At 39.8% G+C, this 17,536-nt stretch overlaps 1 protein-coding gene across 5 annotated transcripts in view; it reads left to right on the top strand.

The window, feature by feature from the left end:
- RFC1 (replication factor C1) overlaps positions 1-17,536 on the top strand; it is a 296,432-nt gene that overhangs the window by 64,847 nt on the left and 214,049 nt on the right. For 4 of the 5 annotated variants that reach the window (XM_089416372.1, XM_089416370.1, XM_089416371.1 and 1 more), the window contains one exon: positions 10,553-10,633. The exons of the other annotated variant lie outside the window; for it this stretch is intronic. In XM_089416372.1, the coding sequence (XP_089272498.1) occupies positions 10,553-10,633 (81 nt within the window). The remainder of the gene's footprint in view (positions 1-10,552; positions 10,634-17,536) is intronic. 5 annotated transcript variants of the gene reach the window in all.

Genomic DNA, 17,536 nt, shown 5'->3' with positions numbered 1-17,536 from the left:
CTTTAATAGTTTATAGAAGAACTTAGAAGCAACTCAAGTTATGTTTAAAAATTATAAGACTTGTAGTTGGTCTCCATCATATAAGAAGGTATGATCGTTTTTGTCTTTAAAATTTCTTTATGACTCTCTCATTTCTAAGGTTTTGCTATAGAATCATGAAGATTCATATATTGTTAGAGAGTTTGACTTCTCGATTAAATCAACCCCTGTCATACTATCTTTCATGAAACCCTAGCTTTTTTGGGTTTGGTGATGATGTCTAGGGTTTATGACAGAACCCTAGTAGACGTTGATATAAGATCCTAGGGCATGAAAGAAACTCTAGGTGTAAATGTTTCCAAGGTTTAGATGTTGGATATAAGGTTTAATGTTGAAGTTTTGATAACCCAAAATGCTCTCCTTGTGATGATATGACAACTCTAGATTGATAAAGTTAATTTCATGCTATTGTACATATATATATTTGTGCTTGGTTGTACTTGTTGAGATTTGCAGGAACATAGTTTGTAAGAGATTGTAAACATGTATGTATACCTCTTGATGATGACTTTATGATGATGTTGAAAGAGGGAGCTATAAGAACCTTAGTGATATTAAAGTTTACATTGATGATTGAAAGCTGAAAATAAAAGGAATGATGACATGATGATGCAAAAGAAAGAGCCTGTGTAGCTGGAAGAATAAAATTGTTGATGGACTTATCCCCTTAGTTGAGAAGAAGCTTGGATGAAGGAAAGTGTATATTCTCCCTAGTTGAGAGGGAGAACATGATTCTTTGCTACATTTGTCATGCACTAGGCTAGGACTAACAACCACACGTCTAGTGAAGGCCATAAGGAAAGAATGAGATCGAAGAATGGCTAAAGCAATACTGGTGGATATTCTTGTTTGATGAGTGGTGACCAAAGACTTGGTTGTTTTGAGAAGTGCTGAGGCTGAGTTTGGTGCTGCTTGAGAAGTTGAAAAAGGAAGCTTCTTTTAAGATTTGTTTGGATATTGTGATAACCTAAGTAACATGAGAATGGTTGTAGACCTCAGATTTTATGCTAGCATAATAATAGTAAGAACCAATATATTGGAAGTTTGATACTGTTTGGGCTTGCAAGGTTATAGTTTGTTCTGATGGATGAACAAGTAGTTGATGTGTTGATCTCTCCTTGAGAAGTTTTAATATTTGATAAGCATGCTTGGATTGATGGATATCTCTGATTTGGTTGAGAGGGAGAGATGAGTACCTTAGACTGCATGCCCATATGATGGTACTTGGGAGGACATCTTGGCCTAGTTGGTATTGAGATCTCAGTTATAGTTTGGCCTTGATGATGTCTAGATCCCTGTGTGGGAGGGTATCTTGGTCTTGATGATATGGAGCTCCGTTTTAGTGATGATATCTTGACCTAGATGATACCTAGATCCCTGTGAGGGTTGGTGTCTTGGCATGGAGGCCTAGATGGTATCTATATCCAGTTGGATTGATACCAGGGTTGTAGCCTGATGGTACCTATAATGGCAAGTTGCCTTGATGACACCTTAGTCCTTGTTGAGTTGGTGTCTTGGCAGGTAGCCTTGATAACACCTGAATTTTTGATTAATACATTGGCAGTTATTGGCCTTGATGGTATCTAGCATTGTATATGTTGTTGTACTCTTCTTGGAACACTTCAAATTGAGGTCATCCTTGTACAGGTTGAACAATTATGATTTTCCAACATAGAAAAATGTAACTAGTATCGGTCTTCATAATTGTTGTCTAGCTCATGACATGATGTAATTCACATGTATTTGTAAATAAAAGAAAAGAAAAATTATTGTAAAGATCAAAGACTTTTTATTTTATTTTTATAAAGCATGGGTTTCATGCTCAATTTATTATGTTTCTAGGTCAAAGCACCCATTGTGTGCTTCTAGGGCTTTTTGTGGATCAAAGAAGAAAAAATATTTTTATGTAAATTGGTCATGTAAACCTCCTCCACCAAGTTGGCCTCAAGAGCTATCAAGTCGGCCTCATAAGGGAGCTTCAACCACTATATATAGAAGTGCATTTGACCCAGTGTTGCGGGGGAGCACCCCCCCCCCCCCCCCCTTCGAACCCGCTCCGGGCGGGAGCGGCTCGGGAGCGCGCTCCCAAAATCGCTCCCGTAAAAAAATTTACGCTCCCTGGTCTGTTAGGGAGCGACTCAGGGAGCGATTTTTAATGCCCGGGAGCGATCGGGGAGCGATCACTCCCTGATCGCTCCCGGGCATTAAAAAACGCTCCGGGAGCGAATCGAGCCGGGCCGGGAGCGGTTCGGCGGAAAAAAAATCCGCCGGACCCGAAAAAAATAAAAAATTTAGAATTTTTTTTTTGTTTTATAAGGCCATTAGGCCAAAAAACATTCATTATAACTTCATTGAGCAAGTTTGGAGCTGGAGCAAGAGCATTGGAGCGAAGAGCAAGTGCTGAGGAGTGAGGAGCAACTGCCAAGGAGCGAGGAGCAAGCCTGCAGAGGTAAGTAACTTAGTAATCTAGTTAGTTTAGCTGGTTAGGTAGTTAATTTAGTTGATTTAATTTAGTTGTTTGAGTTTAACTGTTTAAAAATCATGTATTTAAATTAAATTAATAAATTAAATTAATTAATCCCAATAAATTAAATTAATTTGCAGATTCAAGACTCAAAACCCTACAAACATCAAACACCATGGACTTGGCGATATTTATTGGCATTTTCCTCTTCCTGGTCCCTTTTATGGTTATTATGGTGGTGGAGAGTAAGAAACGGAGGGGGCCCCAAACTGAAGAGGGGGATGAAGAAGCCGGAGAAAGTCAAATGGGTGAAAACCCCAGTGAGGAGGATGTGGAGGAGGGTGAACATGACCCTCAAAAAACTAAACAAGACCAAACTCCATTGTGGAAATATGTTCACAGGGCTGAAACAGGGAGAGGGGGTGGAACCACTAAATTTCATTGCCCCCATTGCAACACTGATTACACAGGTTCATACACCCGTGCTAGAAGACACCTCTGCGGAAAAGGCCATGGGATGGAGAGAAACAAATAGGAATCAAAACTTGTGCAGCGGTGTCAACAGCAGATAGAGCCAAATACATAAAGGAAGAGGAGGACGCCCAATACAGAACAAAAAGATCAAGGGGTTTCTTTGAACCAAGCTCACAATCACAAAGAACTCCTTCAGCATCCTCCCAAGGCAGTGGATATGGACATGGAGGCACAGGGTCATCATCTTTAAGGCGTAGAACCATATCAGGTTTCCTTGATGAGGGGTGTAGGAATGATGTGGATTCAAAAGTTTACAGGTTCCTCTATGCATGTGGGATACCATTCAATGTTCTACGCTCACCTTATTGGCACGAAATGGTTTCTGCCATAAATGATGCCCCTAAAGGATACAAGAGCCCTGGGTATGACAAGGCAAGAACTGTTGGGCTTGATCATGAAAAAGCAAAAATATCACATTCTTTGAATAAAATGACAAGTTCTTGGACTGACAATGGGGTGTCCATTGTATCTGATGGATGGACAAATGTAAAAGGCAAGCCATTGATAAGTGTTCTTGCTGTGTCTGTTAGTGGTCCCATCTTTCTAGCTGCACATGATTACTCAGACAAGTTCAAGACCACTATCAACATTGCAGAAGCATTACTTGAAACAATTGAGCGTATTGGCCCATACAATGTCATCCAAGTCATCACTGATAATGCTCCTAATTGTAAGGCAGCGGGAGCAATTATTGAGGATAAATACCCGAACATATTTTGGTCTGGATGTTTGGTTCACATATTGAACCTTCTGTTGCATGATATTGTCAAAAACAAAAATGAACAATACCAATGGATTGGTGATTTGTACAAGAAAGGAAAACAAATGATAAAATTTATTACAAATCATAGCAATACCCATGGCCTTTTCCGCAGTCACTCGAGATTGGAGTTGCTGAAGATTGCGAGGACTAGATTTGGTAGCTATTACCTCACCTTCAGGCACCTTTTGAAGGTAAGAGAGGCATTAGCTAGCATGGTATCAAGTCCACATTGGCAGGTGTTAAAGGAAAGGGCTACAAATGTAGCTGACATGGCAGGTTTTGAAACGGTGGAGGAGGCCGCTCTTGATGGGCAGTTTTGGACAACTGTGAGGCAGGTATTGGATTTCACCAAGCCAATTTATCACATGATTCGGTTTGCAGATACAGACAAACCAGTGATTGGCGAGGTGTATGAGCAAATGGATACCATGTTGGGGGAAATAAAAGACATTGTTCATAATAGAGATCCCAACTTGTACAAACTAATTCATGATTGTGTGTGTGAACGGTGGAATAGGCTTAACCTTCCACTACATTGCTTGGCGTATATCCTTACGCCAAAATACTACTCTACATCTTGGTTGGGCCAACCTGCAGCAGGGGGTGGGGTTAGGACCAAACCCCATTTAGATCAAGAGGTAACTAAAGGATATCTGGAAGCATTAGAAAAGTTGGTGCCTGACAGGGAGGAATGTGCAACTGTGCGCCTTGAAATAGGCAGATACTTCAGTGGCACTGGTTTGTATGGTAACTTCCATGCAATGGACGACAAAGATAAATTTGATTCTCTCACATGGTGGGAAACATATGGCGGCCACGGACTTTTGCCAAAATTGGCAAAAAAAGTTCTTTCACAAGTTGTAAATTCTTCTTCTGCAGAGAGGTGTTGGAGCACCTACAGTTATATACATAATGTGAAAAGAAACAGACTCAACGAAAACCGAGCAGAAAGCTTGGTTTATGTGCACTACAACTTGAGGTTGTTGAGTCATTACTGTGATCGGGCTAATGAGGATCCCACATATAAAATTTGGGATAATCACCCAGAAGACGACAATTTGGAGGATGGCATTGTACATATTGAAGAACTAGAAGAGGAACTTGTAAGGGATGAAAATGAAGCAGCTGCAGCAGCCATGCCACCTCCACCTCCACCATCCAGTAGCAGTGCTCGAGGCCCGAGTCTTGTTCCATTGCTGTCGCCACCTCCATCGACACCCTCGCGTGGAGGTTCTAGTTCTGGTCGTCGGTCTGTGCGGGAGACTCCTAGAAGACCACCACGACCTGCTTATACTCCTGGAGACTCTCGTGGCAAGGGCCACATGTAGATTTACAGTTTACTTGTCTTTTTTTGTTTCTATTAGACTTTAGTTTTCATAACTGTTGAGTTTTGAGTCCTTGACTCTTGACTCTTGACTCTTTCATATCATTATGATATTTTTTGTAAACATTATATCACTGTGACAATGAAAATTTGAAGTTTGAAGTTGGGCCTTGGCAATTATAACTCATTGGTAATGATTGTGAATTATGAATATGATGCTTTGTGAAAGACTAAAGTTGTTTCATTTCATCTCATTATTCATGTTTCATTTTATAAATTTTTAACATTTCATATCATGTTAACAATTAGAAGTTAGGACTTAGAAATATCTTCGATATTACTTCTTGTAATGGTTAAACTTGGCTTACAAGTACAACTTTGGTGATCAATGATGATAAATGTTATTGAATTTTCAATTCTGAAAGCTTGAAGTTGAAACTTTAATATTGAATTTGATGAATCATGATTTATAAGACTCAATATGTTGCAGTTGTAATATGTATTTTACTAACTTGTGGACATGGTTGATGACGATTATAATTTCTAGATGATTGATGTGATATGGTTCAATGATCAATTTATGTTTTTTTATGTCTATTTCATCATTCTACATGTTTTTGTTGACATATGTGTATCAAAAATTAAAAAATATAAAAAATATATATATTTTTAAAAAATCGCTCCCGATTTGCTCCCAAACCGGGAGCTTCTGAAAATGGTCGCTCCCGCTCCCGCTCCCGCTTTCCGCTCCCGCTCCCGCTCCCAAGTAACATTGATTTGACCTATTGTGATCCATGTTGATTTGGGGTAGCATCGGATGTGATCTAGGCCTAAAATTTTGCAAGGAGGCTTGGGCACATGTATTCCAAAGAACCCAAAAAGCGTTTTGGGAAATTCCACCCACAGACAATTTTATCAAAATAATTAATATTTTTTAATGGGACCCTAAGTCTAAACTTAGGAAATTAATAATATTAATGGGTATTAATCTAATTGTGGGTGTAACTTCTAGAAGAAGACGAGGATCAAGCTAAAATCATCTTAGCCATTGATTAGCTTTTAATTTGGGTCGTTGAATGTTAACGAGAAGATTATTAATGGGAGTTTGAGGGTCATTTGGAAAACACACCGAGAGATCAAGAGATCGAATTTATGAAGTGAGAAGTTCTCAGGAGGAAGTTCTGATCGAGGAGATTTCTTACAGTTGAGGGGCAGGGATAGCATCCGAAGAGATATTTTCTCAGTTGGAAAATCATAAGTAGAGAGAGGTAGAGAGTGATCCAACAACCTAGACGCAAAGGCTGATTCAGGGCTACAAAGGGCCACGCAGAGGCAACATAGAGGGTGAGAGAGTGTCCGAGATTTTGCTGGGCAGAGTTAGTTTCAGAAGCTGGGAGCCATGGTGTGAGACTGGGAGGCTGAGAGCAGAGACTTAGGCAACAAATCGATCAACAAACTGGGTGACGCAGTGGCAAGTGCCTGGAAAAGTTGACGCAGGGACTACGTGAGGAATAAGTAGAGGCAATGTAGGGCCTGCCAGAGGCACTTCATCTAGAACTCGACCTTCAATTTTAACACATAAGTTAATTGCATCCTAACTCGTCCTAATTTTTAGGGACCAATTCCTAAATTATAGGAACTCGTCCTAATTTATAGGGAATCTTCTAATTTTTAGGAACTGGATTCGCGCACAAGAAGGAATTCGTTATGGCTCCTATAATTAAGGCACAAATCAAGGAACCCTTTTCTCGCTAATATTTTCAACAATTTCTTAGTTGTCACACTAGTTATAATGAACATGGTATGACCTGTGTGTACCTTTGGTCGAGTTTCCTTTAGAAGGTCTTGGACCTGATTAGTTAATTCTTCATTTATTTCTTCAAAGGCACTATAATCATCATTTATTTTTCCTTGCTTACTTCCACTCTGATCACTGATGTTTACCTCTGTTACTTTTTTTTTTTGCTGGGATTGTTGTATACTACTGCTTATTGAAGCCATCCTTACTATTGTTTTTGCCAACTGCTCAGTGGCGCTAGATGCTGGATTAGCTACTACTGAACTGTTTGTTGATTCTACTCCAAGAAGTTTGCTCTAGAATAAATTCAAAGGTTTGCTGCAACATATAATTCCAAGAAGGACTGCGCAAAGGCAACCTAGGGCTTGCTAGAGGCACTGTATGCAACATAATAGGAACAAAAAGAAAAGCCAAGTCACATAATTCAAAAACACATAATTGTCTAGGGAACCCATCTGGGAAAACCCTCTGCTTGTTATTGAGAATTCTATTGAAGAAGGTTGAATAATGGATCTTTTACAATACAATAATGTTTCATTAGAGAACAACCATGTTCTCTCTGTTTACACTAAACTGAAACACCCTTGCTTGCACCTTGATCCTTGCCTCCTAACCCAAGGAATTCGTCCTTCAAGCTCCCACAAGCCTTACCTAGGCTCGTTTTCTTTCTCTCACAAGCTCCACGCACAAACTTGTGCTTCTTATTGCTTGGTCTCATAAACACGTGCTCACCAAAACAATGATTAAACTTGTGCCTTCGTTCCTCCTTTTAAAGGCAATTCAAATGGTTAAAATTAGTGAGTTTTCTAATTAAGGAATGATTTTGTGATTGATTGAGTTAGCATGAGTTAACTACTCATGCAACTCGTCCTATTTCAAGTCAACCACTTGAAACTCAATCACTTATGTTTTTCCTCAATCAACTCACACTAGAAAATCAAGAACTCGACTTTCAATTTTAACACATCAGATAACTGCATCCTAGCTCGTCCTAATTTTTAGGGACTGATTCTGAAATTATAGGAACTCGTCCTAATTTTTAGGGAATCTCCTGATTTTTAGGAACTCAAGTCATGCACAAGAAGGAATAGTACCAAGTCCTCTAGCTTGGTTTGAAATTGCATGTCCTTCTCCTTCAGGTGGTTGAAACTCTTCTTGTTCTCGATCATGGGGAAGGATGCTTCTAAATTGATAGACCATGTACTTCTATCTGCTGAGCTTGATATGCAAGCAATCAATGAGAATTCTTTCTCGAACTGGGCCAAAAAGTCATCTACCTCCGCTGATGCAACAACATGATCCTTCCCGGCCCCCTTCTTCTTACCAGGACACTTAGAAGCATGGTGTCCAAACTCATGGCAATGAAAGCACTCGATCTTGCTTAGATCCTTTTTCTTGCCCTTCTGATTGGACTCGGCCTTTCCTTGGCCCTTCTTGCCCTTGGCCTTGCTACTCTTGCTTGCCAGGGCACAATTCACCTTGTCCTTTGTCATAAGTGATCTCCCTTCTATGGTTCCTCTCTGGATCTCTTCTTGTATGTATGCTATCACCTGCTTGATGTACTCTCCCACGCCATTATCTTCCAACACAATTGTGATCCTCCCTTTCCATGGAACAAAGCTTGATGCTCTCTCTAAACAATGATCTGCTCTCAACCTTTGGTAAGCCATCCTGCTTCCCCGGAGATCTCTCTAAACATGCCCAATAACAACCTGTAATCCTTCACAAAAGACTGTACTTAGGTCTTGGAGGCTGCCCACTTCCCTGCTCCTTTAGTCCTTCAAAGTCTGCAAACTCTAGGGCTTGTTCATAAACCCACTTGGCTGGTCCTTAGTCCTTCAAGAACTAGCCCTTAGGGCTTCTCTGCTTCTGCTCATCTAACAGTCCTTAATTTCCTTTATAAGTGATGGTATAGAGGGATCCCTTGGCACCTACTACAACCCTCCTTACTGTCCTTAAGGTGCCAATCCAATATTGTCCTAAACTGGACAATCACCTAGCAAGACCATCCATCACAGAAGGAAATACGCACCTCAGAAAGAGTCCTTTCTGCCTTTGAAACACTTCAGCCTGTGCACTTTCCTCGGGATTTTTGGCCCTCTAGTTGGGGCACACTGTGATACTATAGGTTTGCTTCTTTCTTGGCTGGAAATCCCTTCTTTATCTGAGCTAACCCTTCTCAACAGTCCCCATCTTCCGTGCTATTGCTCCATGAGAATGCGGCCCCTTTTTCTGCTGATCAAACCCTGAAATAGACTTCAATTAGGTCTCTTTTCGACCTGCAATAACTCAGAATTTCTGTGGCCTGTTTGAAGAGAATTTCCAGCCCTAACCATGTACAAAAGCTGCCATTAAATCTGCCAACAGACTCCTCTAACTCGGCTTGCTCGAACACAGAAAGAAACCAAGAAAACTCGTCTTCTTTTGGATGGACATCTCTATAGAGACTGCGACTCTCCTAGCTTAGACGTTCTCCCTCTTGTGATGATTCACACTCGTGATTTGATCTTAAATCTGTTCCAGGAGCTCTGATACCATGTAGAAAATCCATGAAATTCTGATCTGCTAATATGGGCAATCTGAAATAAAATTTCTTCTTACATAAACAAAATTTCTCTACTAGATGCAGCGGAATAGGAACAAAAATAAAAGCACAGTCGCACAATTCAAAAACACATAATTGTCTAGGGAACCCAACTGGGAAAACCCTCTGCTTGTTATTGAGAATTCTATTGAAGAAGGTTGAACAATGGATCTTTTACAATATAATAAAGGTTCATTAGAGAACAACCATGTTCTCTCTGTTTACACTTAAATGAAACACCCTTGCTTGCCCCTTGATGCCTGCCTCCTAACCCAAGGAATTCGTCCTTCTTCAAGCTCCGACAAGCCTTACCTAGGCTCATTCTTGTTCTCTCACAAGTTCCACGCACAGACTTGTGCTTCTTATTGCTTGGTAATGATTAAACTTGTGCCTTCGTTCCTCCCTTTAAAGGCAATTCGAATGGTTAAAATTAGTGAGTTCTCTAATTAAGGAATGATTTTGCGATTGATTCAGTTAGCATGAGTTAACTGCTCATGCAACTCGTCCTATGTCAAGTCAACCACTTGAAACTCAATCCCTTGTTTTTCCTCAATCAACTCACACTAGAAAATCAAGAACTCGACTTGCAATTTTAACACATCAGTTAACTGCATCCTAACTCGTCCTAATTTTTACGGACCAATTCCTAAATTATAGGAACTCGTCCTAATTTATAGGGAATCTCCTAATTTTTAGGAACTTGATTCACTCACAAGAAGGAAGTCATTCTGGCTCCTATAATTAAGGCACAAATCAAAGAACCCTTTTCTCGCTAATATTTTCAATAGTTTCTCAGCTGTCACACTAGTTATAATGAATATGGGGACCTGTGTGTACCTTTGGCCGAGTTTCCTTTCGAAGGTCTTGGACCTGATTAGTTAATTCTTCATTTATTTCTTCATAGGCACTGTCATCATCATTTATTTTGCCTTGCTTACTTCCACTCTGAGCACTGATGTTTATCTCTGTTACTTTTTTTTTCTGGGATTGTTGTATACTACTGCTTATTGAAGCCATCCTTACTATTGTTTTGGTCAACTGCTCAGTGGCGCTAGATGCTGGATTAGCTGCTACTGAACTGTTTGTTGATTCTACTCCAAAAAGTCTGCTCCAGAATAAATTCAAAGGTATGCTGCAACATATTATTCCAAACTCTGCTCTTAGAGCTACCCTAGATGCTCATATTTCTACCTCCTGATCTACCTTAGAACATAGATTTGTCTTCATGAAAAACACTCCAAAATCATGCCTCAGAGGGGAACTAAAATCATGCTAGAGACCTGGTCTCATTTAACCTTTACCCACAAGACATATGAAGCCAAAATCTGGCCTTAGGGCTGAATTATTTGAGACCACAAAGTGGGCCGAAATTCTGGCCTCAGGGCCAAAATCCATTGGCTACAAAAAGGCCGAATCTCAAGCTAACACAGGCCGAGATCAACTACAAAAGGGTTGTGTTTGGTTGTTTGGTAATAAGTAAAGTCTGCTCCAAAAGTTGACAAGGTTTCTTCAAATAACGGATCAACAATAACCAATAACCATAACCCAAGAACACAAAAAGCAGAACCAAAATCCAAGCCAATTATTAGAATGTTTGATCTACCTATCTTCAGATTAGTGTTTAAGTACAAGGCCTCAGATGTTTCTATCTGAGACTGCTCCTTGAAACTCAGATCAACCATCGAATTGCTTGCTCAGATCAGCCCACGGCTAGAGTAGAAATACATGATGAAGGAGCCTATAATGGAGCCGACTTGACCCATGAATAGGCACCACGTTTGCTGGAACCAACATGATTTTTGCCATAAATATTTTCAATAAAAAGAATTTTTCCAAGCCGACCTGAAGAGGATATATTGACTTGCTTAGAGGAGACTTTAGGACACTACTTCCAGATCACTTTCTTTCAAGCTGATTAGGACACATGGATTTAGGTCAATAATTTTGACTTTCTTGAAGGGGTTGCAATGAGATGTTAAAGCCAAAAATTAATGGGGCATGATTTGGTGCGAAACCCATTCCTTTGGGGCATCAATTTCAAAAATTAATATCTCTCCAACCAGGAGGACCCACAAAATGTGCCACCTATCAAACAAAATGGCATGACAAGGGCTAACACTCTGGGAGGTCCTTGTAACCAAATTCGCTGAAATGTGCACACAAATCATCAAACGAGTACTGGCCCATCACCCTTTGACATCAATGACAAATTCTTCCAACAACTATCACAAGAAACGGGTCATATTTCCAAGCAAAAGATTTCTGCAAACCATAGGAATTTATTTCCTTTTCAAGGATTTCATAAGCATTTTTGTTTTTAGTCAAAAGAGAGAATCTCATCTGGCATTGATATCATCATTTTCTTATTTTGGAAAGAAAGTGGGTTTCATCTACCACTAACCTTTGCTCGGCCAATTCCATAGCAAAGAGCCGAAGAGTAATATATCTAGGTAATTAGTAGGCTTGACCTTCAAAACCATGCATTCTTATAATAGTGTGATTGCAAAAAAGACATGTCTCCTATCCTGGTTTTTTTACATAACTGAAACACTCTTCTATATTCCTCGGGCATTCTTTTAGGGATTTGATTTGAGAGCTTTGCATGAAGTTGTAGAAGAAAGATATTGGCATATTGACCATAGTTTCCTTTAGATCTTCCTATATATAAAACATTTGTCCATTTATCTACACATTTCTCCTTTTGATAAATATCTGAAATATCCAACTGTAATCCATGACTTATAAAGAAGTTTGGATAACTAAAAAGGACTAAATGTATCTGAACAGTGTGTGAATGAACGAATAATACTTAGATGAGATTGTATATTTTCAGCTAAATAACTAGGAAAATTTAATCTTCTTTCACGTGGGTTTGCCGTTATCTCTTTTAAACCCATAAAAGCAACTTCATCCATTTCTATGTCATCTGAATAACCCAAAATAATAGCAAGAGAGAGACTATGACTTGAAATTCACACTTCAAAATTTTACTGTTAAGAGGTAACCGTACTTAAAGAATCTGTTTTGGAGTTTCCATGATACTTCTTAGAAACTTTAGTTTTGCTTCTTCTGCCCAACTAAGAAATTCCTCATGCATTTCCTTTATACTAATTTTTCTTCCAGTGACTGGCAACGGCAACATCTTTCCTAAAATTTTCGAAGGATCTTGGAGAAAAACACGACCATCTATAGGGCAAAGGATATTCCTACTAATTGAATCATAATGGCTAGCGAAGAAGATTATTGTGTCAGGGTTAAAATGAGTTGGTGGAAGAATAACTTTAACCATTCCATCATTTAATAAGTGAAAATCTGGGGTGTTTGGATGGAAACCGGTTTCAAATTTGGCTCTAAGTTCTCGTGCATTAACATTTTTCAAATGGGTATTCCGTATACCCGCCAAAGTATTGATTACAGGTTCTTCTTATTTCTCTACAACTGCTTTTGAAATGTTGCCTTTACTAGTTGCCATATTTTCAACAATAAACTTTCAATATAGAGTTATAGAACTTACCTGGTATCAGTTAATGCACGAGCATTACGCATGTAATGAACTAGGGTAATTTTCCCTAGTATTCCCTATAGCAATTTGTCTCTTTCTTCTTAATACAATGGCTAAATTTAATAAACAATCAATGGAACATTAAACAGTTCAAATACTTTTCATTTGCTGACAAGAATATAAAACAGTGGTAGAAACAATGTGTAATTCAACAATATACCAAGCTGATGTATTGCCAATTCAAATCCATACGTAACTCAGTTACAGACAGATTCTAACTTCAAATATAACGATTCAAACTACAGGACCAGAGGCCCTAACCAGATACCACAATGAAGTACAAACTGGAAATTTGATTAAGGTTAGCTCTAGACATAAAACTACTCACTACACTAGATACTTGAGGCTTTGGCTCTCTTCTGTTTACCAAACGCGATCTTTGGCCCAGTTCATTTCTTCGTGAGGGTTTTTTGCTGATACAACGCTTCTTCAAGTCACATCGAGAATTTTTTGTTCCTTCAAAATCGTGTTCAATCCACAACCAAGATTCATGTCTGTGTCCAACTACTGTTCTTAATCTGGGCTTTCAAAATTTGACCTCGGCTCCCTTGGAAACCCTATGACAAAAACCTCTGAACACTTTCAAGATGATCCACACCCCCAACAGGTTGTTTATTGCTATTGATTGCATATGTAGGAGTCTGTAAATCAACTGCCAGATGCCTCGTGAGCAATGTTGCACGAAGCGCGAGCGCGGAAGCGTCTGCTATATATATATATATATTTTATTTTTTTGCATTTATACTCAAAACAAACATCCCAAATACCAAATTAATTGTAGAAGACATGAAAACATGCATATTTTTGCATAAATCAAGATAGATATGGCATCCATGTATCCATTGTAGTTACTAGTATGTACAACAATCATCTATATTCTAGCTATTACAAACATACATCAAATTTTTAAGCATATTATAAAACATAAAACATTTAAGCATATTATAAAACATAAAACATAGAGCATATTATGATTTATCTAGCAAGTGAGCAACTGTCAACATTTGTCATGTCCAAAATTCAAATAATAATGTTTACAAAATATGTCACTTGGTCACCGCCAAGCCAAAAAGGTTCAAAATTCAAATTCAGAAGTCTACAAGTCTAATGAGTAATCTATGACAAAAAGTAGTAGATTGTGAATATATCTACTAATCTCTCCTCCTTCCACCACGAATAGAACGTGGTGGCGGGCCACGTGGTGGCAATGAAGAAGATGGTGCCTGTGGAAGTCGTGGCACTGAAACTGATGAAGAAGAACCCCCTGCTGTTGGTGTTGAACCATGGAACCTAGGAACCAAGGGACCAGATGGGGGTGGGGGTGGTGGCATATCAACACGGTCATCATCATCCTAGAATCGCTCAAAAAATTCATGCAAAAAAAAAAACACTAGTTAACAAAAAAATTAAAAACATGAATAATTGAATTAGAGAAATGCTTTATAAGGGAAAATTGGAAAATTCATACCACAATGGACATACCTGGAAAAGAGCATCCTCTAATTGCTCTAGTCGCAACACTCCATCCTCCAAATTGGGCTCCTCTGGATTCTTGTCCCAAATCAACAAGTCTTTATTAGACTTTGCATCTTCACAGTAATGGGACAACAATCGCAAGTTGTAATGAACATAAACCAAGCTCTCTGCCCGGTCTAAACTCAACGTGTTCCTTTTAACACTGTGGATGAAAGAATAAGAGCTCCAACACCTCTCTGCAGAAGAAGTGTTTACCACCTGTGATAGCACCCGCAATGCCAAACTCTGTAGAAGTGGAGTACCCCCTCCATGCATGTTCCACCACTCAAGAGCAGAAAAAGTCTCTCGATCTTTAATTGCATGCATGCTCCCAAATGGACCAGTGTTGAGCGTATAGTTGCTCACCTGTCTCCGTACCAATGCAGCCTCCTCCTCATCAGGGATTAATTTACTCAATGCAGCCATATATTTTTGGTGAACCTCTTGATCTTGGTGTGGTTTTCTCCTGCTTCCCCCCCCAGGTGCTGGTGTTGAAAGCCATGATGGATGATAGTATTTAGGTGTCAAAACATATGCTAATGCATGCAATGGAATATTTAGCATTTCCCATCGGTTTTGCACCTCTACACGAATATAATTGTACAAGGTGGTATCTCTAGGCTCAACAATGTCTTTAATCTGCCCCAACATGCTATCCATTTGCTCATACACCTCCCCAATTACTGGTCGATCTGAATCTGCAAACTTGATCATGTAATAAATTGGTTTGGTGAATTGCAAAATATATTTAACCTGTGACCAAAAGTAACTGTCAAGAACAGTGTCCTTGACTGCATTAGCACCATCTGTGTCAGTGTTAATTTCATCCCATGTTTCAGCACACACCAGATTAGTTAAAGCTTGTCTCACCTTCACTAGCCGCCTAAAGGTGAGGTAATAACTAGCAAATCTTGTCTTTGCAATTTTAAGCAATTGCAACTTGGAGTAAGTGCCATAGAAGTAGTTTACCCTTGTATGCCCTGTGATGAATTTAATGAGCTGCTTCCCTTTCCTGTAAACCTCAGCAATCCACCCACAATCTTTGTGTTTCACAATATCATGCATCAAAAGGTTCAATGTGTGAAACAGGCACCCAGACCAAAAGATGTGTGGATGAGTACGCTCAATAATTTTTCCTGCTGCCTTACAATTTGCTGCATTATCTGTGATCACTTGAACCACATTATTCGGACCAACATCTTTGATTGATTTCAATAGGAGATCTGCAATGTTTTGTGCAGTTGCACTGATGGAGGAGGAGTCATGACATGCAATAAATACTGCACCACTAGAAGAAACACCAAGAACATTTATCAAATGTTGGTTTCTAATATTTGTCCACCCATCTGATACAATGGATACCCCAGAATCCACCCACTCATTTGTAAAACGTGTCAAAGCTCTTTGAACCTTAGCTTTTTCTCTTTCTAATAACACTGTTCTAGCTTTCTCATAGTTGGGGGCCTTGTATCCTTTTGGGGCTTCATTGATGGCCTTTACCATGTCATGCCAATAGGGAGAGCGAAGCACATTGAATGGTACACCGCAAGCACAAAGAAAACGGACTATCTTTCCATCCACATCATCCCTCCCAACAACATTAAGGAAATCCCCTATTGTTCTTCTACCTCCAGAGGTTGCAGAAGTACCATGAGGAGATGAGCAACTACCAAATTTAGAGGTTGCACTTAATTCAGAATGAGTTTTTGGTTTCTTGTTTTTTTGTTGTGCAGCCATCTCTATTTGGATGTATTTTCTTCTTTCTTCAGTTGAAATGTTTGGGCAAATTTGTACCCCCACAGAACCCTTTTTTTCATCACTGTCCAGCACCCCACAAAGATGCCTCCTCAGACGGGTATATGAACCACAATATGGTTTTCCTCCATGACAACCATGAGGGCACACAAATTTGTAAGATCCACCACCCTTTCCCCCATCAAGTTTGGTCACATAGTTCCACAAGGGTGTTGATGTAACTTTCCCATCTTGTGTTTCAGTGTCCCCTTCAAGTTCATCCCCTTCCTCTTCAAACCCTTCCTCCTCATCATACATTGGGTCACTACTATTAGGACCATCACCAATGTCCTCTTCTGTTTCTTCCCTTCTATTCTTCACCCTTGCCATCATTAAAACCAAGAGTGGAATGATACATAGAAGCCAAAAGAACACCATCTTGGAATATGGATATAGGTGGTGGACAACCTGTAAATAAAGGAGCAAGTAGAAACAATGGGAAAGAGTAGGAGAGGGAGGAGAAAAATACAAATTTTTTTTCAAAAAAACAAGGGAGTTTGGGGTTTGAACTTACCTCTTTAGCTCTTGTAGATGAAGTCCTCCAAGCTTTTGCTCCAAGCTCCTCCTCCTTCTCCTAGCTCCTCCTTCTTCACTCCTCCAAGCTCTCCTCTCTTCTCCTCTCCTTTCCTCTCTTCTCTTCTCCTCTCCTCTCTTCTCTTCTCCAACTCTCATAAACTCAAAGTGAGAAAATGAGGAATGAATGGGGGCTTTATTCTTTTCATTCCTCACCCTAAACTCACCCTACCCCCCCTCAATGCTAACTTAAGTTAACTTTAAAAAAAAATTAAAAAAATTATGTTTTTTTCCCTTGGGCGCGCGGTTTTGGAGGAAGCGCTCCGAAGCGCTGCGTGAAGCGCACGCTTCATGGCCCGAAGCGCCACCCGAAGCGCGCTTCGGGGCCGACGCTTCCTAAAAACCAAGAAGCGCATTAAAAAGGCCGAAGCGCGCTTCGCCATTTTCGGAATCGCGCTGCGCTTCCGTACGGGGCGCGCTTCGGGCCTAGGATCCGGGGGGGGGGGGGGGCGCTTCCTGCAACACTGCTCGTGAGGGTTTCTCTATGCCTGAACTTTGTTCCAAACTAGAGGAACACCCATCAAACTGTTACAAAACTCTTACCAGTTTCGCTGCCTTAAAAGCATGAGTGCCTGTAGCCAGAACC

Source organism: Pinus tabuliformis, chromosome 3_2 (genome assembly GCF_031772625.1).
Source record: "Pinus tabuliformis cultivar Carrire ecotype Pingquan chromosome 3_2, CPIR1, whole genome shotgun sequence".
NCBI classification, from domain to species: Eukaryota; Viridiplantae; Streptophyta; class Pinopsida; order Pinales; family Pinaceae; genus Pinus; species Pinus tabuliformis.
This window is presented reverse-complemented; position numbering and strand designations above follow the sequence as displayed.